The sequence below is a fragment of the Corvus kubaryi genome, unplaced genomic scaffold (assembly GCF_017639235.1).
Source record: "Corvus kubaryi isolate FWS band 111438036 unplaced genomic scaffold, C.kubaryi_AGA036_p1.0 37396, whole genome shotgun sequence".
Classification (NCBI taxonomy): Eukaryota; Metazoa; Chordata; class Aves; order Passeriformes; family Corvidae; genus Corvus; species Corvus kubaryi.
The window spans coordinates 20,609,161-20,632,082 of NW_024581135.1; the positions used below are offsets into that span (position 1 = coordinate 20,609,161).

General features: G+C 38.3%; 1 protein-coding gene and 1 long non-coding RNA gene across 7 annotated transcripts in view; one reads left to right on the plus strand and one right to left on the minus strand.

Moving 5' to 3' along the window:
- The window catches only part of ITGA6 (integrin subunit alpha 6), a 120,030-nt gene extending 100,251 nt beyond the window's left edge, over positions 1–19,779 (plus strand). For 4 of the 5 annotated variants that reach the window (XM_042040576.1, XM_042040572.1, XM_042040577.1 and 1 more), the window contains exons 6-25: positions 1,595–1,802; positions 2,247–2,440; positions 2,574–2,662; positions 3,453–3,580; positions 5,282–5,377; positions 5,859–5,920; positions 7,209–7,366; positions 8,321–8,470; positions 9,223–9,338; positions 10,225–10,414; positions 10,500–10,583; positions 10,785–10,864; positions 11,021–11,098; positions 11,200–11,302; positions 12,179–12,352; positions 13,339–13,437; positions 13,805–13,915; positions 13,999–14,097; positions 14,423–14,548; positions 17,709–19,779. In XM_042040576.1, the coding sequence (XP_041896510.1) occupies positions 1,595–1,802; positions 2,247–2,440; positions 2,574–2,662; positions 3,453–3,580; positions 5,282–5,377; positions 5,859–5,920; positions 7,209–7,366; positions 8,321–8,470; positions 9,223–9,338; positions 10,225–10,414; positions 10,500–10,583; positions 10,785–10,864; positions 11,021–11,098; positions 11,200–11,302; positions 12,179–12,352; positions 13,339–13,437; positions 13,805–13,915; positions 13,999–14,097; positions 14,423–14,548; positions 17,709–17,867 (2,504 nt within the window). In that variant the 3' untranslated portion in view covers positions 17,868–19,779. Of the gene's footprint in view, positions 1–1,594; positions 1,803–2,246; positions 2,441–2,573; positions 2,663–3,452; positions 3,581–5,281; positions 5,378–5,858; positions 5,921–7,208; positions 7,367–8,320; positions 8,471–9,222; positions 9,339–10,224; positions 10,415–10,499; positions 10,584–10,784; positions 10,865–11,020; positions 11,099–11,199; positions 11,303–12,178; positions 12,353–13,338; positions 13,438–13,804; positions 13,916–13,998; positions 14,098–14,422; positions 14,549–16,001; positions 16,132–17,708 lie in introns of all 5 variants that reach the window. The other variant, XM_042040573.1, reaches the window with a different exon arrangement.
- On the minus strand, positions 1,554–17,709 carry LOC121670422. Of its 2 annotated transcripts, XR_006018136.1 has the most exons (3): positions 17,377–17,709; positions 4,697–4,775; positions 1,554–2,523 (listed from the first exon to the last, which is right to left on the minus strand). It is a non-coding gene; the product is annotated as an uncharacterized LOC121670422 (long non-coding RNA). The 2 variants fall into 2 exon arrangements; XR_006018135.1 differs by having other exon boundaries at positions 1,554–4,775.
- Positions 19,780–22,922: the final 3,143 nt, after the last annotated feature.

The following is a 22,922-nucleotide window of genomic DNA, read 5'->3' on the forward strand; positions in this document are numbered from 1 at the left end:
GAACAGATGGGAAGGGCATTGCTAATGTAAAAAGAAAGAAATCAAGTCAAGAAGAGAGCAAACTTAGAGCTACTTATATGTTAGGAGAAAGAGAGCATAAACTTCTGTTAAATATCAGCAGTAATTACTGGGTGTAAAGGTAACTAAAAAAATCATCCTAAGAGCTTATGTTAGACAAGCTGATAGCATCTTCTGGTGGAATAAGGATTGCTAATGTGAGGAGTGCTATGGAGGCTGGTGTCTTTTGCTGTGAACAGTCATATCAATTTCTGCAGTTTCATAACCAATGCATTTATCTCCTAAACATAAATGCTGTCTTGATTTGTAATAGTCAGAACCACTTCCAGGCAAGCCAGCTCATCCCAGGCATTACTGTTCTGTCTGTTTAGACAGTAAGCAAATGTGGTTATAGGTGCTTTGCTTAACTACTATTTTTTTTCTCTTCAATCTTTCACTCATGTTTATAGGTCTTCTATTTTTGACAGCTGTATCTGATACTCATCCAGATCAGTTTGTGTACAAAACATTGCCTCCCAGCATACAGGTGGACAAGTCAGTGGATGTAATGATGAATAGCTACTTAGGTTTGTGACCACTTGAGGTGGCAGCATCTGGTCAGACATAATCTCCAGACCTTGTCATGATCCTCTCCCCTCTATCCCCTCTCATATCAAACACATTGTAAGTAAAGCATGAAAAAAACAGGGATTCAGATAAAGGGGAGATGGCAAAGTAATAAGGCTTCAGAGAAAGCTGATTTGTCATGCATTTCTCCAAACCCTCTTGTCCCTCCCCCAGTTGAGACTCCCTCAGTTTTTTCTGGAACTGTCTCATTGTGAATTGCTGTAATTGAGAATTTCCATAGTAGTGGTGAAGTGTTTCAGAGGAAAGACTCCCATCTGCTGGCTACTATCTTCTTTCCTTGCAAAGTGGGCAGTTTTCTACTTTGGCCTTTATTAGCTATATTGGTATATGCAGTATAGTCTTTTAAATTGTTTTTTCATATTTTAAAATGTATCAATTCTTATAAAGAATATGTAAGACCAAATTAATTTGAACATGTCATGTTTAGGGCTGCATTAACTTAGAATTGCCCATTTCACCATTACTGTGTAAGCTGATTCTCAAATACTGCTTACATCATTCATATGAGAATGCTTGTGCGGTACAATTTGCATGTCTGTAATAGAATGATACTGACTTTCTTTGGAGGTTTCGTGATAATTTTGCTAGAGGTCAAGTTGTGAAGTACTCAAGCTATATTCAAGTGGTAAAGCTGTAGTTGTTTCTAAGCTGTATGTTTAAAAATGATCTTGTATTTGGTGTCCATGAAGAGCAGGTCCAAGTGAGGGATGAAATACTATGTTTTGTGGGGGAGATAGTTAAATGTAATGTACAGAGGAGTGTCGACTTGTACATATGCGTCCACCAGTGCAAACAGAAATGGAGACTTCCCAGCCACAGGACACTGTGTTTTAGACAAAACTTGTATTCCATATACCACTTTAATATAGCAGGAGAAATGTTTATTTTTCATATTAAGACGCAAGCTGTTACTTAGTTTATTTATATTTTATTTCTTTCTCTGTTATAGGTTTCTCTTTGGACTCTGGTACAGGAATTGTCTCCCAAGATGAGATGACTTTTGTTTCTGGTGCCCCAAGAGCGAACCACAGTGGAGCAGTTGTTTTACTGAAAAAGAAAAATCAGAGAGCACTTTCCCTGGAGCACATGTTTGAAGGAGAAGGGCTGGCCTCTTCTTTTGGCTATGATGTTGCTGTTGTGGACCTCAACAGTGATGGGTATGGCTGTGGTTAACTCCTGCTGCCTGCCTGTATTTTGAAGGATAGAAATCTTGTTTATTTTCGCTTTGGTTTTTCACATTAGAAATATAAGGAATGCCAAATTCTACCTTCCATGTTTTCCTGGAGGAAATGGTGAGCGTCTTGAGAATCAATCAGGACAGAGTCTACCTTTCTAATAAAGAGTTTTATTTAAACAATTAGTGTAAACAGAGAAAGAGGAAACTGGTCTCAGAGAAGGCCCTAGAAGGTCCTTGTGTGCCACCAAGGGAATATAAACCAACTTGTAGTGTCAGTGGGGCTGTTGTTGCCCAACCAGTTTAATGCACGTTTTAGTCTTTGTTCAGCAGCTGTTTGCACAGCTCATCTTGAACTCACAGTCTGATCAGTTATTTTTCACAGTTATTCTACAAAAGCACTGCTTTTTTTTCTTTCAATTCTAAGCTGGCAGGACATCGTTGTTGGGGCCCCGCAGTACTTCGACAGAAGTGGGGACATCGGGGGTGCTGTGTACATCTACATGAACCGCCAAGGCAAATGGGCAGGGGTGAAGCCTCTTCGCTTAAATGGAACCGCTGGCTCCATGTTTGGGCTTGCAGTTGAAAATGTTGGGGACATTAACCAGGACGGATATCCAGGCAAGTGGAAAACGATGACAATAAAAATGTGTGAGATTGTTTGGCAAGGCCAGACTTGGAACATCTTATCCTTTGATTGCATGCTGCAGAAAGAGCAGGAATGATTTTAGATGTTGCAACTTATTTTCAACAGATATTGCAGTAGGGGCTCCATATGATGGTTTTGGCAAAGTATACATTTATCATGGATCTGAGAATGGAATAAACACAAAACCAGCACAGGTAATGAAATAACCTTTACTATATAATTAGTCTTGAACAAAATGAAAGGAATGACAGGGCTATCCCTCTTCCTTTCCATTGCTATTATTGGGGTAGCGGGTATGCAGAAAAGTCACAGGGCCCTTCAAAGATTACACTGCTGACTGGAAAGATTAGGAATTCTTGATATTAATATATATTTTTATTTCTGGGGCCAGGCCATCCATTGGCACCAATAATATGTGCAGAAGGAAAAAGGTGTGTAGATAAATAAATTCTGTTTTTTGAAAAAAATAAATCTGGTGATTTGAAAACAATTAGTTTCTTTGTTTTCTCTTTCACTACTACTGTTTCACTTTCTTCTTAAATAATATTTATGGTTTTTTTTTTTTTTTTTTTTTTTTTTTTTTTTTTTTTTTTGAGGACCAATGTGTCCAGTTTGCAAGGTGGGAATGGAACTTGATTATACTCCCTAGAATACTGCTTGAATACTTTATAGAATACTTTTTCTGTTTCCAGTGTCTACAGTCCATAAATACTGTAAATACAGATGAACTAAGCTCTCTGCAGATCAGTAATTTCTGGTACATACTGCTATTGCAAAGTAACTTCTTGGAAGGAAAGCAAATCATCTTGGCACTTCAGTATCCTTTAGCTGAACTGAATGCAGAGATCCTATTTCAGAGCTCCTACTTCACTGTATTTCTTCCCTCTTTTGTCTCTGGCCATAAGACAGTTATGTCCACTTGTTACTTATTTCACCTTTGTCACTTTTAAATGTCTGTATTCCCTCTATCTGTTTACCTTTTAGATTCTTGATGGTGAAAAAACAAACACCAATTTCTTTGGTTACTCTGTTGCTGGAAACATGGACCTGGATGAAAATTCCTACCCTGATGTTGCTGTTGGTTCCCTGTCAGATTCTGTAAATGTGTACAGGTATTATACACAGAACCTTAACTAATTACACCAGGGCTTTGGTTTTAGTTTCTTAAAAATAAGTTGCTTAGAAGTAACAAAAAGCTGTTTGGTCTTGAGTGTACTTTTTCTACCAGAAATTGGAAATTTTGAGGGAAAGTGGGGGGAAGGGCAGCGATTCCATAAATTGGTTTGTTACTTTATCTCCCTCCTCCCCTTGAGAACCTGCTTTACAATCAATACAGGGTAAGAGGGTGAATGTGGACAGTTCCTGTAGAGTGCTGATGTGGGCAGTGTAGCTGCACCTTAATTTTGCCCTGTTGTAACTTGGATATCTGTGTCCTTGAGTGGAATTTAAGAATGATAAGTAATTCCTTTAGGAGAAGTTACCTGATACGTTTCCTGCCCTTATATAATCTGACTGTGCTTTACTGAAGATAGAACAAAACAGAACCAACCCCCACTTTTGTAGCTGAGGGTCCAAACCAGTGAAGCACACACAGCCTTGCTGAGCTTGCACTGGGGTCCATGAAACAGTGAGGAAGCCTTGCAGCTAAGATCCTTTGGGATTTCTGTAGCATATGCCTTCATTAGGGATGAAGTCACAGTCCTTCGCAGACCTCTACTTTTTTTCCCAGTTTAAGGTACAGTTGAGCTGCATCACTAGTAATGGGCAGGAAGAGGAGACTGTCTCAGTATCAGAACTGTGAATGCTTCATCAAGCTCAGGTCTTTGATGGTTGCTTTCAGTTCCCAAAGGAGGAGAAGCAGAAACTCCAAAACTGGTTATCTCAATTCTGGGACAAACAACTTTACTTTTCAGGCAGAACAGCCTTTCCTACAGTTTCCTACAATGCTCCCATCTCTAAGGTGTATAGTGTCTGTGTATGTAATTGTAATGTTCTTAAATACACTGGAACAGCACCCAAGAAAAGCAACTCATGTGGCTTGTGGAAAAGAACAGAGTAGGTGGTAGAGGAGTTGGTGGGATTATTTAGCATTCTGCTTACTCAAAAGGAGCCTTAATCTTTTACTGATAAAGGCAGGACAAAAACTTTCACCAAGGTGAGAACAAAAACCTCTTAAGGTGAACAAACAGTGAAAGGAGTGGCCCAATTAAATGGAACAGGTGGCTTACCAGCTATTTAAACAACCTTTGGATGCTCTGATGAGAACAGGCTCAGCTCATTCATTTGTTCATGTGAAATGTCTTCTCTCTTCCAAAAAAGGCAGAGAAAGGAAAAGTTGTCAGGCAGAAGTATGGTTACAGCCTACATGCAGAGGAATCAGGAAATGAAAACATTTCCCACAGTTACCCAGGCTCCATATTAAAACTCTTGTGAATGTGAATCTGAATGAACTGTAGTACCTATAGTTGTTCACAAGGGCTGAATTACTACTGATGGTAGAAAACACCACTGAATTTTCTGTTTTTCATAAGTGTATAAAATGACAACATCATCATCACATCAGTGTAACCCGCTTCCCCCTCAGGATCTGTAGTTGTTCTCTGTGACTTGCTTTGCTTAGCTTTAAATAGTTTTTGGGTTTCTTTCTAACCAGCATCAAAGCCAAATTCTGTGCTTCTTGGAGTCTCTTTGCTGCCAATCAGTGCAGGTGTGGAGGGAATCTGATACTCACATGAATTATTTCATTAATCTTAACAGAAACAACTTCCTTTTTTACCCTTTTTTTTTATTCCCCATTTTTCCCCCAAATGAAGATCTCGGCCTGTGATAAGCATTAAAAGAAACATTACAGTACAGCCTGACAGAATTGATCTAAAGAAAAAGAACCCTGAGGACCCTGGTGAAATAAGGTAAATGAAAAGAAAATTGTAAGAAGCCTTGGTGTATGGAGTTTTCTACTGTCAAAATTCATTCAGTGATGATGTTAAAGTGAAGGGATGTGAGAGTCATGCAGATTAAGCAAATGTATCTGCATATGATCATTTTGACCTCCTGAATTTCTTCGGGCTACTGTGCTAAAGACAAGGTGTGGAATATGTTCTGGTCATAATACTTGTTTTTGAAAATGAATGTCACTTTGCCTCTTCAGACTTTTAACACAAGTATCTTGGCTTGAACAGCTTTCTCTTGAGTAGAGACATAAGAGCAAATCCTAGAAAGTTTTTCTAATTGTTTATTAACCATTTTTTCTTACTTTGTAATTCAGTCTAGCAAGCAGCAAATACCACAGTGATAAGACTGATAAGATCAGTCAATGCACTGTTAAAACTTTTCATTCTGTTGGACTATGCCTCATTAAAGTTAATCCTAATTTTTTGGCACTTTTTACAGGATGGATGTGAAAGCATGTTTTAAATATACTGCAAACCCCAGAGATTTAAATCCCAGAATAAGTAAGTTCTGAAGAGAAATATTTTTGATATGTATGTCACATGGGTTTTGTTTTTTTCTTTAGAGCTTATCATGGAAAGATATTACTTAAATTATAGTGACTCATCTCAGACAGTGACTGACAAATTTAAAATGTGACTCAGTGCTAAGCTCAGCTGTTGCACAATCTGTATTTAGAGTCATGCTGGTGTGTTAAGCTGTTCTGTGGATGACAGACTGAAGCTCTAGAAGTATTATAATTGCCAGTGAGCAAATGGCTGCTATACAGACCCAAACCATTTTGCCTGTCTAGGATAATGCTGCTTTAGAGAATAATTTTAAAAGCCCCTTTCATATATCCATAGTGAGCATTATTTCTTACTGGAGGCTTACCCTTTGAACCTCTCGTATTCATGAAAATGTTTTTGTGGAAGTCAGTAACTGGAATAAAAAAATCTGCATTAATAGGAGAAGACTGGAAGACTGTGCCACAATTAGATTGTGCCACGAAAATGTAAAGCACTTGTTACAATGCTCCTGTTGCTACCTCTTGGAGAACTGTGTAGGATTTTGAGGGGAAATGAGAAGAATTTTAAGCCAAATGCCCCTTTTTCTCCTGTGTTGTCTTGAGTTTCTCAGTTACTTTTAAAATCCAAAGGATGTGCTTGAATGAGGTCCTGGTTCTTCCGCAGGTGAAGTGCTTGGAGCTCTCAGTGCCTTGGCCCACTCAGTGCTGTTCCCATCTGTGCAGCACTGAATTAGCTTGGTGAAGTGATCATTAGAAGATGCACCAAGTTCAGATCTAGAAGAAAATGCCTCATCACACAACTAGACAGCTGTAGTCACACTTCTGCTCTCAGTGTTAGAATTAACAGTGTACCTTGACCTCAGAATCTTGCTGGCTTTCAGGTGCCACTTGGGACCCGACAGGAATCCCCCACAGTGGAGTCGGGGTATTTACAGTGGGTACCCCAGCCATCTGCTGGCTCCACACAGCAATTACAGCTCCCCCAGCCAGCCCCGCATGCTCCTAAGGGAACGGTTTACTTAGGGAATAACAGGATTTGGTTTAAAAATTTTCTTTAGATTCACGCACAGGGTACCTGGCCCTCAACTGTGGCAGGACAAAACTGGCAGGACAAAACAGGAGAAAGCTTTGTGAATGACTGAAAACAGTTTATGAAGCCCAGCACTGGCTGGAACAGTCTTCTAGAATAATACTATAAGATCACAGCTGGTGAAATTAAAGTACTTTTTAATATGGCAATGATTTTTTTTTTTTATAGTGACCTGCTTTATTTTTTCACACAGAGATCAACTACATGTTTGAAGTGGAGAACGAGAGGCGGCAGCTGGGCCTGCCCTCCAGGGTGCGCTTCATTGACCACTCGTCTGATCAGTTCACTGCAAGTACAACCCTGAGGGGACAGAACTCATGGGAGTGTGTGACTACGAAGCTTGTACTGCAGGTAAGGGAGAGTACTTTGTTTCGTTTAGATCCACTTGAATCAAAAGAATGCTCTTGTTTTTTACAGCCTCATGGAAGGAACCTTTGTATATAACTTTGTATATAATTTAAAAGTCATATGCAATATAAAGCTTCAAAAATAGACACCCACCATAGTTTAGTACTTTACTGCACACATGCTTCTTCCTCCTGTTGCCCTTCTTGCAAAGTATGGATAAGTTGTAGCCACTGCAGCACACTCTGCAGGTCAACAGAGCTGAACTAATCTAGAACAACAAAGAGGGACTAACTGCCGAAAATGGAGAGCTGTTTCCAACAGAAATAATTGTTATACAATTTTATAGTGTGACTGTTTAGGAAAAGAAATTTAACCCATGGGTTTTGGAGTGGATGAATGGGCAGGGCAAGAAAGCTTGGTATGTGCTATCTTGACTTGGCTTCTGTAGTGGTGCTAAAAGGTGCTCCCAGAGGCTAAACAGATTCCCCCTCAGTGGGTCAGCAGGAATGAGTCAGCCTCCAAGGCTGACCACAGCTTTTGACCACAGCAGATGAAAGAGCTTTAATTTATGAATAGAATAGAATCATAGAATGGTTTGGGTTGAAAGGGACCCTAAGGATCTAATTCCAACTCCATGCCATGGGCTGGGACACCTTTTACTAAACCATGTTACTTAGAGCCCCATGCAGCCTGTTCCAGTGTGTTATTGTACTGTAGTGCTGTGAATTTCACCTGCCTGAATTATCATCTGTGGTTCCAAGCAATTCTTAATGGTGAGAGAAATCATCAGACTGGGAAGCCAGAGAGAAAAAAAAAAGACAGTAAGGCTGGGCTCTTTGTGTTCCTACACATGTTTAGAAAATGCTGGATTTCTCTATAGTATCAAAAGCTCATCTCTGTGTTGTTTTTTCTTCTCTGCACCGTACACTAACTATGCAATTCAAAATATTTTAACAGGAAAAAATTAAAGATAAGCTACGTCCCATTCCAATATCAGTCAGTGTTAAAATCGCTGGCCTGGAGTCACCATCCAAGAGAAAAGAGACTACACTTCCAGATCTTACACCAATTCTAAATTCAAATGAATCTGAAACAGAGATCACAAAAGTAAGCCTTTGATATCATATATTGCATAAATCTGCACTTCTACAAATAACTGAATTTTAAAGACTGTAGAAAACTAAATGATGTCCAAAGGAAATAACTGGGGGGGCACTGGACATGTAACAATTGGATTATTATTTTATATTTTGTTCTGAACTTGTTACAACACTTTATGAACTAGGTGCTGTGTTTCTTTTGCAACAAAAGTGAAGATGGTATAGCTCCTAGGTTTCTTCCCTTACCCAACAAGTTTAGGAGTATGTACTCCTAAAAAATGTACTTCTGATTAAAAATGGAAATCCACTGTCTCCTGCTGGGAACACTTGTCCCACATAACAAGATAATGTACACTCTAATTCTTCCACTGTTAGGATGCTGTAACAGCATTTGAGCAATGACTGCAGCAGTGACATAAAAGAGAGGGAATATCTCATTTAAAAGTTCTCATTTCCTCAATGCTTATTGAAGAATCAGATTTAAAGATATATTTCCTCATTAGAAGTGTACCTCTCACTTAGAATTATCCAACTCTGCTTTTTAGTCACATATAAAGTTCTAAATTACCAGCATCAAGGGCTGTTACCTCACAAAGAAAAACTCAACAGGCAAGAATTAAAAGTCAGGTTAAAATTTGAACTCTGTCCAGAAAAGTGCTTTGTGAGTTCCATGTAGATGCTTTATTCAATGTGCTTCAGAAATCTCATTTTAAGCTACTATTGTGTGTCAGGCAGTAAAATTGCTTTGGTTTTATTTAGGTGGAGTTCTTAAAAGAAGGATGTGGAGAAGACAATGAATGTCACAGCAATCTTAAGCTTCAGTACCGGTTTTGTACAAGAGAGGGAAATGAAGACAGGTTCACCTATTTACCACTGTAAGTCTTGATTAACGTATTTTTAAAGTTCAAATTATTAACACGTGCTTAAAAGAACTTTTAGGAGAGGATTTTGGGAACGAGAGCAGCTTTGTTCTGTCTGGCAAACAGCCCTTGGTAGAAGTATTGATTTGTCAGGGTGAGGAATGGGGGGAGATGGGATGAGCTTGAGAAGAAAAGTGGTACAGAGTTGCACGGATACAAAGTGGCCACAGTAGTGCACGTGTGGGCTAAAAGAAAAAAAAAATTAACACCTGGAGAAATGAGATTCTAAACCAGCCTTGCAGCAGTTTATTGTGTGACACTGTTAATTATTTTGCAGATGAAATCTGACTGTATGACAACTTGATATAGTATAGTCTAACAGCCCAAGAGAAGCAGTTACAGAGAAACAGAGTAATCATTTCATTTTAACACAGACTCCTGCTGCATCTCTCCTTCCTAGAAGGACAGTGAAATTAGAACGGGGGTAAAACAAACAGAAGGAAGTATGTTTATTTACTGCCACCAGTCAGACACCTTTAGCAGTGAGTGCCACACTCAGAAGCCAAACTCATGTATACTTCACAAGAAAAAAGCAGGGAGTAGATTGATTTGGAGAAAATTCAGCACTACATGAGTCACATGCAAGTGCTGGTTCAGAAATACTATAAACTGCTGATTACTTGAGGGATTTATCAACCTGTTTGGTCCTCTTAACTCATCACTGTCAGATGAAATACTGGTGTGGGGAAAAAAAACCTATGACTATTCATATGTTTATAGTTTTACTGTAGTTCTCCCCTAATAAGAGGAAATTCTATTTGAACAAACCATAGTAAGAAGCAAACTTGTATACACGTTTGTTCTCCTAATGCACACAACCCTGTACATTCTGTTTCTATAGTGAAAATGGCATGCCAGTGCTTGTTCTGAAAGACCAGAAAGATATTGCCCTGGAAATAACAGTGACAAACAATCCATCTGATGTAAAATATCCACAAAAAGATGGTGAAGATGCATATGAAGCTAAACTAATTGCAACTTTTCCAGACAGTCTGACATACTCTGCATTCAGAGAGATGAGGGGTTATCCTGTAAGTATTTTTAAGAGAAAAAATACTGAAAAATGTAAAATACTTGCAACATACTTTTACTTGTAAATGTATTCTTTTTAATCAGGAAAAACAGCTAACATGTGGTGCTAACCAAAATGGTTCTCAAGCAGAGTGTGAACTTGGAAATCCTTTCAAAAGAAATTCTAATGTAAGTTGCACTTACTTCACTTAAGTTGTAAAATCTCATTCCTGACTGCAGTCATCCAAAGTTTCTGTGTGTTGCAACTGGAAATTTGATTTGAATCTGTCTTTTTAACTCTAGAACTTAATAGTGCATTTCTATAAAATGTCATGTATCAATGTATCTTATAAAGAGCTCATATATTTTGTTATCTTCGTTCTTGTTTAGGTAACCTTTTATCTGATCTTAAGTACCACTAAAGTTAATGTTGATACAACAGACTTAGACATTAACCTGAAGCTGGAAACGTAAGTTTTCATTGTGTGTGTGCACCTGCACTGTGCTTTGATATACAGTTGTAAACATTTTGAATTCATTTGTTTGATTCACTGAAGTAATTTAATAGTAAAGAGAAACCCACTAAATCTGTAAAATAAAACACCATTGTTTCCTTTTCATTGTAGAACAAGCACTCAAGTTAATTTGACTCCAATTACAGCCAGTGCTAAAGTGGTTCTTGAATTGCTTTTATCACTCACTGGGTAAGTGTTGGTAGCATGACAAATTGGGGGGGTCTGGGGACAGTTTTGCTGCAGACTCATTAATATCTGATTATTCCTGTTTCCCATCCCCACGTCAACAGAGTTGCTAAGCCTTCTCAGGTATATTTTGGAGGTAACATCATTGGTGAGAGTGCTATGAAATCTGAAGATGATATAGGAAACCTCATAGAGTATGAATTCAGAGTGAGTAATTTAGATTAATTCTAACAGCTGCTTTTAATCAAATGCACAGCTTCTTGATTTATGCATATGAATACTTATAAAAGTTGCTATATTGAAATTGGCTTTCTTTGTCCCAAAATCCTGATTTCCTGATCAGAACATGCAGTTTGACTGTGGACTAGAGCTTCTTTAGACCCTGATGTTTTATGATCATATTCTGAGGAAGTGGCCTGAGGCTGCCTGCACACTTTTTCTTTGGAGCAGTTCATGCACATTCAGTTGTGCGGCATAAAAGCTCCTGCAGGGGGGGAACAGAAGTTAAAGCAGAACCTGCCTGGGGCCTGCCCAGGCTTTGGCTGGTGCAAGAACAGGCTGAGGACAGAGCCAGCGCAAGCAGATGCTGCGAGAGCCCCTCTGAATGTGTGGGTTTATTTCAGTGTCTTGGTCTTCTGCAAAATACATCAAGGAGTCCATCTCTGTCAATCCTTTACTTCTTTCTGTACCTGCATGCATGTATTATAGCAGCAGCAGGTAGAATATCTGATCTAGAACTTGCTATCATGATCAGTAACACTAAGCAAGTAAAAAAGAGGTTGGGAAAAAACTTCCAGGCTTACAAGAGCAAGAACTTGTTCTCTCTCTTGTTCCTCATAAACTTGCAGTTTGCCTCAGTTATGCAACTGACTGATTTGTTAACCCAAAACTGGAGTTGCTGTTTCACATGAAGATAGATTTATAAAAATCAACAACTAAAAGTTCATGTTGGGGCATTCTAATCCTGTTATGTATTCCTGTTAGCTGCATGCTTAAAGCTTGTCCAAGTCAATAATGTTTCCAGGAAGAAAACCCCTCTAAAAAGTGTTTCACACTTCAAAGAAAGTTTGTTTGTTTTAACAGGTAACTAACTTGGGCAGACCACTGAAAACATTTGGCACTGCTTCCCTGGATATCCAATGGCCAAAAGAAATTAGTAATGGCAAATGGCTGCTTTATTTGATGAAAATAGATTCCAAAGGCTTGGAAAAAGTCTCCTGTCAACCCGAGAATGAAATCAACAGTTTGCATGTTGCGGTATGTTACCCTATCTTCTGTTCCTGAATTGGTGCAACATGAAGGCACCCCATAGCAAATGAGAAGGATTTATTTTTATCTTAAGAAGCTCACAAGCACAATACATGGCCAATGTATCAGTGATTAAGCCTATTAGGAGACTTCATAACTAATAACTAGCTAATCAGGCTAATATGCCAAAGGATAGATGCTACATCATGGTGACTGTTTTTGCAATGGGCGCTGTTGTCATATGCTCTTATACAGGATGAAACTGCTGATTGTTCTAACAAATTTCATCAGCATTACTGAGAACTGTTCAGTAATAAAAACATCTGAGTTTTGACTGGAAAAACAATAAATAACTGTAAACATCTTCCCAGCCTGGGGGAATTCCATGTACTTTTTTTAAAGACAAAGGGCTTGAACTTAAATTTATTTATTTGCAACAAATATAATAAAAAGCAATTTTCATAGCCCTGGATTGTGCCTATCTAGCAAGATCTTTTTTTCTAAAACTTGAACCACATTTTTTTCTTCTTCATATAATCTTAGAAACTCCTCCCATATAACCTTATTTTCCACCATTAAAACTGCATGCACATAAACCTGTTTTTGTCAGATCATTACATTAGTTAATACAACTTGCAGTGAGTGTAATTAGTATACAGTTAAAAAACCCTGTATCTACTGACCTCAGAACATTTTTACTCTTTTAGCATAGTACCATTAATACCCTTTATCTAGAAATAAAAATGGAAATAGCATTGAAAGCTTTATAAAGCTCCCCTTGCCCTATTAATGAAAATAGTCTGTTGGCCTTTCTTTAGGTAATCTCAAATTTTACTCTTAGCAGTAAATGCAGGTAAGTAGGGATATATAATGCTGTCAGTCATGTGCTGATTTTGGAAGAAGAAAACACTGAGCTCTAGTTTCTCTGCTTGTATGAATTAAAAGATTCTTATGATAAACTACTTCTAGTTTTTTACTTTTTTTTTTCCTTTTAGGAAACCCATAACTCAAGAAGGAAGCGTGAGGTTGCAGAGAAGCAGATTACAGACAGCAAGGCATTTTCTTTATTCTCAGAAAGAAAATACAAGACCTTGGTAAGGATATTGCACCAACTATATTCTTGTAAGATACCTCCCCCTGCACTTGAAAGAGGGCTTTTCTGAGTCTGGCAGAGTGCAAGAAATTCTCTCTTATATAACCAAGTATCGATGCTTTTAAAATTTGAACATTTAGATTATATACTGTGAGAGAGAACTAGGAAATAATATCTGCATAGTTACTTACATTAAAATAAGCAAGTAATAACATCTTCATTGTATTTTCCCATTGCTGTCAGTAGAAACAGATAGTAGTTCTTGCATGTAAGTATTATGCATATAATCCAATTTTTAATCTTGAGGTGAGGTTTAAACAATCTGTGAAGATGTGATCTTATTTACATGTAGAAATCTGTAATTGCAGAACTGCAATGTGAATGCACGCTGTGTGGACATAAAGTGTCCCCTGAAGGGTTTTGACAGCAAGGCATCCATTGTGCTGCGTTCCAGACTGTGGAACAGTACTTTCTTAGAGGTAAGTCCTCTTACCTGCTGTTTTTGAAAGGTCAGAGTTCTTTCCTGTTCTGTGTCTAATATTCATATTTTATTTTGGAACAGGAATTCTCCACAATGAATTACCTTGACATTCTTGTTAGGGCTTCTATCAGTGTTCCTGCTGCAGCTAAGAATGTTAAACTCACAAATGAAGTTACTCAGGTAGGTTCAGTGTTTAATGCTAACCACATGTTATGGTTGTGATTGTTCTAGCTTATCTCCAGAGACCAGGAATGAAACAAATTTGAAACAAAACAAGCTAGAAGTTTAACTTCTCAACCGAGTTTCGAATTATTGATAATTTTTTTAGGGGTTTGGAAAAATTTATTACCATATTGAAATTATACCAGTGGGAACTTTTTCTTTGAAAGCATTTTGTAGAAGACATTTTGTTATAGAAGAGATAAGACTATATAAATTGCAGCTTTCTAATTAAACATGTACCTTCTGATATACTCCCTCCACCTGCACATTTTCTGTCCTTTAGGTGCGTGTTACTGTATTTCCTGCAAAACCGGTAGCCCTTTATACAGGAGTTCCGTGGTGGATCATCGCGGTGGCTATCCTTGCTGGAATACTCATGCTTGCTCTGTTGGTATTCTTACTATGGAAGGTGAGCTTTTATTCATCTGGTTGTTTTTTATTTTTTGGTGTATAACTGACAAGATAGCAAACTGATTAAGTATTTGGGACTCAAAATAGGGCAAAACTGCACAAAACATACATTATCAGTTTCTCAGTTTTGCAACATTTGGAATGAAAATGGTTGTATGGGCAGACTTGTTATGTAATTTTTCTGTTTTCACATCCTCAAAAGGAAGTATTTTGAGCTCTGGACAAAACTTGAGACAGATGTTCGGAGGCCATAGTTTGATACAGATGGGTGCAGCTAATGGGAGCCTCTGCAGTTAGGGGTAAAACTTCATGTGAGCTGTTTACAAATGTTTTAGCAGGGCTCTGCTCTCATAACATCAGAACTACCATTAAACTGATAGCAGATGAAAATAACCAAAAGCACAGTATTAATACATAGCCAAGTGTGCTGGTGAATTTCTGTATTATTGCTTTTTTATCTTAGAAACTTTAAAAGAATAAAAAAAGAGGTATAAAAAATGGTTAACTATTTGCAAAAGAAAAAATCAAGTACCTAGTGACCGTTGTAAAAATGCCAATTATTTATGGTCCCAAATATACTTGAGCAGTCCTTTTATTCTTAGTTTTTAGAGGTGTAGGCAGTTAGCATTTGCTGTTATGGGATAGCAGAAGGTTATTAAGGAAGAGGAAGTGAAGAATAGCCTGTCAGTTTTTTTCCACTGAAACTGCAGCAGTTAGCTTTGAGGAACTGGTATTTGCTGCAGGTTACTTCCCATAGGATAGTTCTAATTTCCTTATTTTTTAAAAAAATGCCCAGCTGCTCCTGCAAATATTCCTGAGGAATGAATACTTTGGGTGGGCTGTTAGGTTCTTAACTACTAGTGTTTTACTGTGCATGAAAATACAGACATTTTTCGCATGCACACACAGTGTAAAATGCTGTTTTTGATGGCACAGACTGTGCTGTTCTGTGAAGTACAAACATTGTACTGCAAAGACAGATACATCACTGGTTTAAGACAAAAGCTTGTATTGAAGAGGTCAAAGCAGTAACTGGTTTTGTTTTACACTCTGTGTTTTTGTCTGTCCTGTGCACTAGGCCACGAACAGGTTTCTGTATAGGCTTCTTTCTGCTCTTTACAGCCACCTTCACTTGCTATGGACATACTTATTGTAGCTTTTCTTAAAAAAAATTCCAAACAGATTCCCTACAAATTTATCAAAATGCCTCTAAAATAATATTCTCAGGTTACTCTGTTAATAACTCAGGTTATTCTGGTACTGTATATAGATGAAGTTAGCCCAAGAAATTCTCAGATCTAGAAACAGCTGAGTTCTTGTGATGATTTTTTTTTTTTTTGGTTGGCCTGTGAAGAGATAATGGGAAGACAGTTCACAGAGTTAAATCACTTTTAATCGGTTTGACTTCTTCCAGTCCACAAAAATTGACTCAATACCTTGCTTCCTTGTAGTGTGGTTTCTTCAAGAGAAATAAGAAAGATCATTACGATGCCACATATCACAAGGCTGAGATCCATGCTCAGCCATCTGATAAAGAGAGGCTTACTTCTGATGCATAGTACTGATCTACTTCTGTAATTGGTAACTGATGATATTTTTTAATTTCTAGCTGTGGCACATGCTATGGTTGCAGTGGCTAACTATGAAGCTTTTTCTGCATAAGTTCTATTAACTTTTGGATTTCAAGCTATCATACTTGCTTGCTCCTTCTGTTGACAGATTTTCAGCTTTTGGTGCATGTGGACACACAGAGGTGTTTACCCTGGTCTAAAATGCTTCTTATTTATTTCTTTAAAAAACATGGTGATCTGTTGCAATGGGGTTTAGTATTTTTTTAAATTTATGCTTTAACATTACAAGTCTTTAAGCTTGCAAGATGGGAATCAACACTGTAGAGTTAAGATGTAAAGATAAGACTACATGGACAATATGTAAATTTGCTTTACTAACCTTTAGTGCATGCTGAAAGGTACATGATGCTTACATTGGAGAAGGGTTTTCATAATGAGAATTTATTGCTGTGGAAACATCTCTTTTACCTGAGTTCTAAGATGTACTTCTCTAGGAATACACTTTGCTGTATTCCTAGAGATGCATGATGATTTATGCTTCCAGCAACCTTTACTCCACTTAACATAATTACATGCATGTACATTGTATCCATAAGTGATGCTTGGGATGAGGGGGTGGGGAGGAGTTCTTAATGAATTACGTCAAAACAGTGTTTAATGAAACTATGAGATGGCTAAAGATTTGGTCTTTGCTCACTGTAAATTTTTAAAAATTCAGTTCCATGTAAGTTCTAATATTAAAAAACCCCAAACCATTGACCAAAGAGAACCAAAATCCCAGCACCCTAAATACTGTGAACAAAACCGTGCCTACTTTAACATTTTCTTACCCCCAGCAGTGTCTAATGACAGCTGGATGGCACAATGTCTCTTAACCTGAATCTTGACCTCAGTGATCCTGAGTGTGTACCAGTCATCATCTTTGTAATACTGTGGCCATAGCTCCTTTTTGTTTTGGAAATTAATTTTAGTCCATTCCTTGATATCCAAAATCAGTTTTTACAGAGGCTTCAAATAAAAAATTGCATAGCACAAACACGCTGTTATAGATTTCATCCAGCATGACTTCCCATGGCAAACTAAGCAAGACTCTTATTTCTAATCCAGCATGTGTAATTAGTTCAGGTGACTGAAGTTGAAATGGTGCTTTGAAAACCAAGGCCCTTAGGGTAACTTTCCTTCAATGTTCTGGAAATCTTTCTGTAGGGTTCTAAGGGTAAATCATGTCACCATACAGGAAGACTGAAGTACATACCTTTGATTCAGGAGAAGCAGCTTTCCTGTGTGTAGCACTAAATGTCCTCATTAGGTGAATGAACAGCTTTGTACTGGAGGGGATCTTTTTAAGATATTTGATTACCATGGATAGTCAGAGCATGCCCTTTGTCTTTAACTGCTGCTGAACAGCTAACGCAGACCTCTTGGCTCACATTTTTACAGCTACGTATGCTACATTTTTGGCCTACATACTTTTGTTTTCAATTTTCTTACCTGCATATTTGTGTGAAGGAAGAATTTACTGCCTCTACAATTGTAGTACTTTGGCAGCAACTGCCACCTTAACTGTTCTTTTCCTCCTCTGCGCAGTGCGGGTTCTTCCGGCGTTCCAGGTACGAAGACAGTGTCCCCCGCTATCACGCTGTAAGAATTCGGAAAGAGGAGCGGCACATCAAAGATGGGAATTGCAAAGACCTTGAGACAAAACAGTGGTTCACCAAATGGAATGAAAATGAAAGTTATTCTTAGGCAAAAATGTTGTTTATCCACAAAGTTCAGACAGAAGTTAAGGTTTTCATTCATGGAATACTGATGGAGTTAGACCTGTGAACACTACGGACATTCACCATTTGATTGTAGATATTACTACTTATATTGAGGCTTTTATTTGCACAGTTAAAATGGCTTCAACAGGCTTTATTTGCATTATTTAATTTCCACACTGCCTCTTTGCCCCCTTAAATCTGATCCACACTTTAGAAAATACTATGCTGATTTGGGGTCTTTTCTGCAAAATAAGCAAAACCACTACAGCAGACCTTTTCCTGTGATCCTGACCTTCTTCCTAGGTATGTGAGGAATGCATGATTAAGGTCAAGATGAGTTCTCCATTGTTCCCTCAATGCACAGGGCTTTATAAACACACAGTGTGGCCTTACCACACTTTGTTCAAGTATAACTGAAGACCTGCAAGGCTGCTTTAGTCATAACCTTTGCCTGCTGCAGTAGTTAGGGCTTAACAAAAAGCATAATCTTAAATTACATGTGCAATGGGTCATGTTGCTTGATTTTGGGTTCTTTTTTAAGATCAGCTTGTGTGATTCTTGCTCACAACAAATATACACAGTTTTTTTTGGGTTTTTTTTAAAGAGAGGCTTGAATATTAAATGTACTTTCTGTATATATATTTTAGTCATTTTTGTATTTATTTTTATTATAAATCATTGTCTTTGACTAACTGCTAGGCCAGAGACTACTGAATTTTTAAATCCACTGTTCTGGTTTTTGTGTTTCTGTTTATGAACTTCAGATTATGAGACCTGAGGCTTTCACTGCATTTTAATAAATCAGAGAAGGTGCCAATGCTTTCTAAAATGTAAATATTTATGCAAATGATGTGTATGGGTGCTTTTTTCCTGATACTTATAACATCAGGTCCTGTAACATGATTTGTATATTACTGTGGACTATTTAATAATTTGGACACCAAGCAGAAGTAGTGTTTTAGATACCATTTTATACTTGTTGCAAGAAAGTGAAAAGTCCTTTGGAAGCTGCTTTCCAGTTCCATAAGGACTTCCTGGCTGGCAAAAGGCATTGACTACTACAACTGTTGTACAGCACTTGAAGGAGGCTATAGATGCCTAATTTACCTTAACTGTCAGGATCTGAGCTGATCCACATTGAGACTACTGAATCATCTTGAACACCTGAATGTTGATAAAAGTAGAACCATTATGTTAATTAGTAACTGAGTAGCTGAGAAAATGATTTAAAGAGTTTACTTTTTTACCAATGTTCTAAAGCCTTGGTACTATTTGAGAACAAAGATTAAACTCACAATTGTGTATTCCATGTGAAACAAAATTCTGCTCAAAAAGTATGCACATTAATTGCTTGTAATATGAACTATGCAAAAACCTCTTGGTATTTTTTCCCCTCATAGGGTAAAAAGCTGCTAGAAGGGTAGTTGTCAAGTATCTTATTTTTATTGATAACTTTGAATGTACCTTCTTGGAAGGTATGGTCACCTAAAAAGCTACCTTTAGTGTTAAGAAAGATGAGTCTAATAAACAAGATAATCTCAGTATGTTATGACCCTGATTTTATGAACCCTTACGTATTAATTCAGATGTTACTCAATTTTTGAGCTTCTAGAATTCTAGCTTACTTGCGTAAAAGCTCAGCAGCATCAGAAGCCAGGGTACTCAGGGGCTAAGAAGCTTGAGGAATACCCCTGAATGCAAAATCAGATTGGGGCCCTCATCTAAGAACATGAATGTCTTAGCAGTGTTAAGGTTCTTGTGAAATAAGTCATGTCACTGGTATATTTTTATCTCAAACTTTTGTTTTACCAGCTAAGAATGCTACATCATTCCATGATTAGAAATTACCTGTGGATATTTGTATAGAAGTGTGAAATAAATTTTTTTTAATTAAAGATGGTCTTGGTAATAGTGATTTTATCATACTTACCTGAGGTGGCCATAGCTAAGTTAACTAGAAGAACAGGCTCAAAGTGGTAGGTACAAGTTCTCTCACTCTCAGCATTGCCGTAGCTCTCACTGCCCTGCCTCATGCAAAGGGCAGATAAGGAGCTGCAGGAGATAAGGCACAGTCTCACACTTGCAGGCTCTCTGCTGGTTGCTGCAGTTGCCAGTAGTGTTAAGAGTCAGAGCATCATGTGCCAGCTCCCACTGGGACACGGCTCCCCTCTCCTTGCTCCATGCTTGCACTCATGCTGTCCCGGGGAACTTCCATGCAAGCAACCTCCTAAAAATTTTCTTAAAATACTGCCAGATGAGTATTTGAGTAAGTAGTGGAGATGGATACATCCCCCAAAAATGGTCAAGGACTTTGCACACCTATTTGTATTTAGCAGTGGAAGTTTGATACTGACAGTCAATAACACAATTGCAGGGTACAGTTTCGAGTCCACAGAAAAAACCCTATGGAAAAGCCAAAAATATGCAGGGAAAAAACACCACCAAACCCAACAGAGGAAATGAGGCTTATCTTCACTTAAGATGTCAGCCCTCGCTGGATGTGTTGCTGAAAGGCCTTCTGATGCAACAAAGCCTGAAGATAAAGGTTAGCTGCATATATGCTAGGCCACTATTTGTTGTTGAGGCCAAGAAGCTTCCAGAACTAGAACCAGAAAATGCTGCTAGACCCTTCAGAGCATCTCAAAGATGAGAACTCAACCTGCTCTTATTAAACAATTACTCCCCTTTACATAATGCCCACAACCATCTGTCTACAAGATGACAAAATACTGACTGGCAGAACAGTTAAGTAGCTGATCATAGTAAGTTTAGTACAAATCTGTTATATTTGGCTTCATATATATGCTCATATATACTATACACATAATAGTACTAGATGTAGTATATACAATATATACAGGGGTACAGCACTATAATAGTGTACGTGTATAGTATGTATGTGTACATAAAACAACAAAACAGTAACATACAGATCTAAAAGATGAAGCCAATCCAGAGCCAACATCAGAAATTGCAACAGCTTACAAAGACTCGATGTACTGCTTGTAGGCACTGCTTTATCTAGCGCTGGCTCACAGCTGAGAGACCATCATAAAATGGCTTTGAGCATGGCAGTTCTCAACTACAAGTCCCAAACTATTACAAACTGGAGCAGCACAAGCTACTCCTCAGTCTTCCCTGGAGCCTACAAGCAGCAATAAGCAAAACCTGCCAATAAGCTGTGTTTGTAGAAGTCTTGCAGAAACAGACAAGCTGTCTGTTTGCCCCATTAGCCACCACTCCCTGGCCAGAGCAGAACAACCCATTCAGTTTTCAGCATAAAAATTAAGTTATGGTTGGATTACAAACCAGCTGAAAAAAGCAGTCTAATCCTGCTTCATTCTTACATACTATTGGTGCAGTTACTGCTCAGGAAACTGCATCTAGAGGCTGACTGAATCAAATGTTTTCTGTATTTCAATGCAACATTAAAAAGAAATAAGACAACCTTAAATGGGGGGCAATCCAACAATGCACTGAACAGATTAATGTGATTGCTGTATCAAAACTATTCCTGCTTTAGTGGATGCCATAGGATATCCACTGCCACTATCATGTCACAGACAAGTCACAGGTACAAGGTTTGTTTAAAGGAAACCAAACAATATTGAAAAGTTGATTTAATAAGATGAATTTATGGGGCAAATACCAGTATCCACAACAAAAAAAGGAAATGATACACAGCACGATCCACTGTTGCTACTGTTTTCTCTTTTCAGGAATGACACTGGGAATGATGCCAGCACATCTCCACTGGAGATCGGGTTAGCCATCAAAGGATTTCTTATCCTTCTCACATGAGCACCCACTGCCAGCACGAACCAAATTTGGTTCACACATCAACAAGCTCCCCACAGGCTGGAGACCGTCAGTTCTTTCTTTATTTTAATCAATATGGTAACTATAGTACATTCCACACTATATATGTTTCTTCACTGTGAGTACAATCTACTATTAACAGTAATGATAAGGGAAGGTCATGAGGGCACCTTGCCCACTGAAATGCAAAAGGTAAATTGGGCTAATGCTTGTTATTGAACAGTATTTCAACAGTTATTGAACTGTATGGTGTTGTGTGGAGAATAACTTGACAGACAGCACTGTTGCAGAGGCCTTCTTGATACATATTATTAACATTTAACAAAACCAATTAAGTAACCAAAAATTTCCCTCAAATTACAACTGGAACACAGCATTAACCTGTGTATAGGCAGAGGAGCAAGAGGTGACCACACTGTCTACTCTGTGGAACACCACGACCTGACTTCAGACATGGGGGAATTGTGATGGTGCATTCCCTCTCACACCTCCTCAGGCCTGCTCTGTGATCTCAGGAATTACCTCCCTCAACTGCAGTACAAATGAAATGGCACCATTGTTACTGGACTTCTTTCCTCCAAAATTTCAGGTAGTTAACAAACTTGGCTTATGGCCAGGATGGAAACATACTGATGACTAAAGCCAAACATCTCCTGACCCAATAAAGCGCAGTACCAAGAGAGGCGCTTTGAGCTCTCCCAGATGACAGCAGGCTGTGACCAGCACCTCTCTGAGTGGGACACCTCCCAGAGCTCATGAACTCTCAAGTCTGCCATACTTGAAAGACCATCCCCCTACAGCCCTCAAGGAGCAACTCCTGCCTTTTGAGAAACATAAATGGATTTGATGTATTCCACTGAACTCAAGGGGAACGTTTCATCCTAACTTTGTACGCAGGTATAGATGTACACACCTCTGTGCCTTTGCGTGAATTATGGCCTATGTAGTAACTAACAGAGTGAACCCTGCCTTCAAGCTCTGCTAGGTCACTAGGGTTAAACTCACATCAAATACTAAATTATTAAAGCAGGTATGTTTACCAAAACAAAGGTAGGAATTATTGAAAAATTAGTATTATTTGAAAGTAGCTAAGTGCTTGCTTGACATAAGTAGCTAGAATTGTTATAGCAAGCTGAGCTGTATAGCTGTACTGCGTAAGTCAAAGAAGGATCAGAGTGAAGCCTGAAACTAACAGCCTAAACATTACTAATAGTTAGAA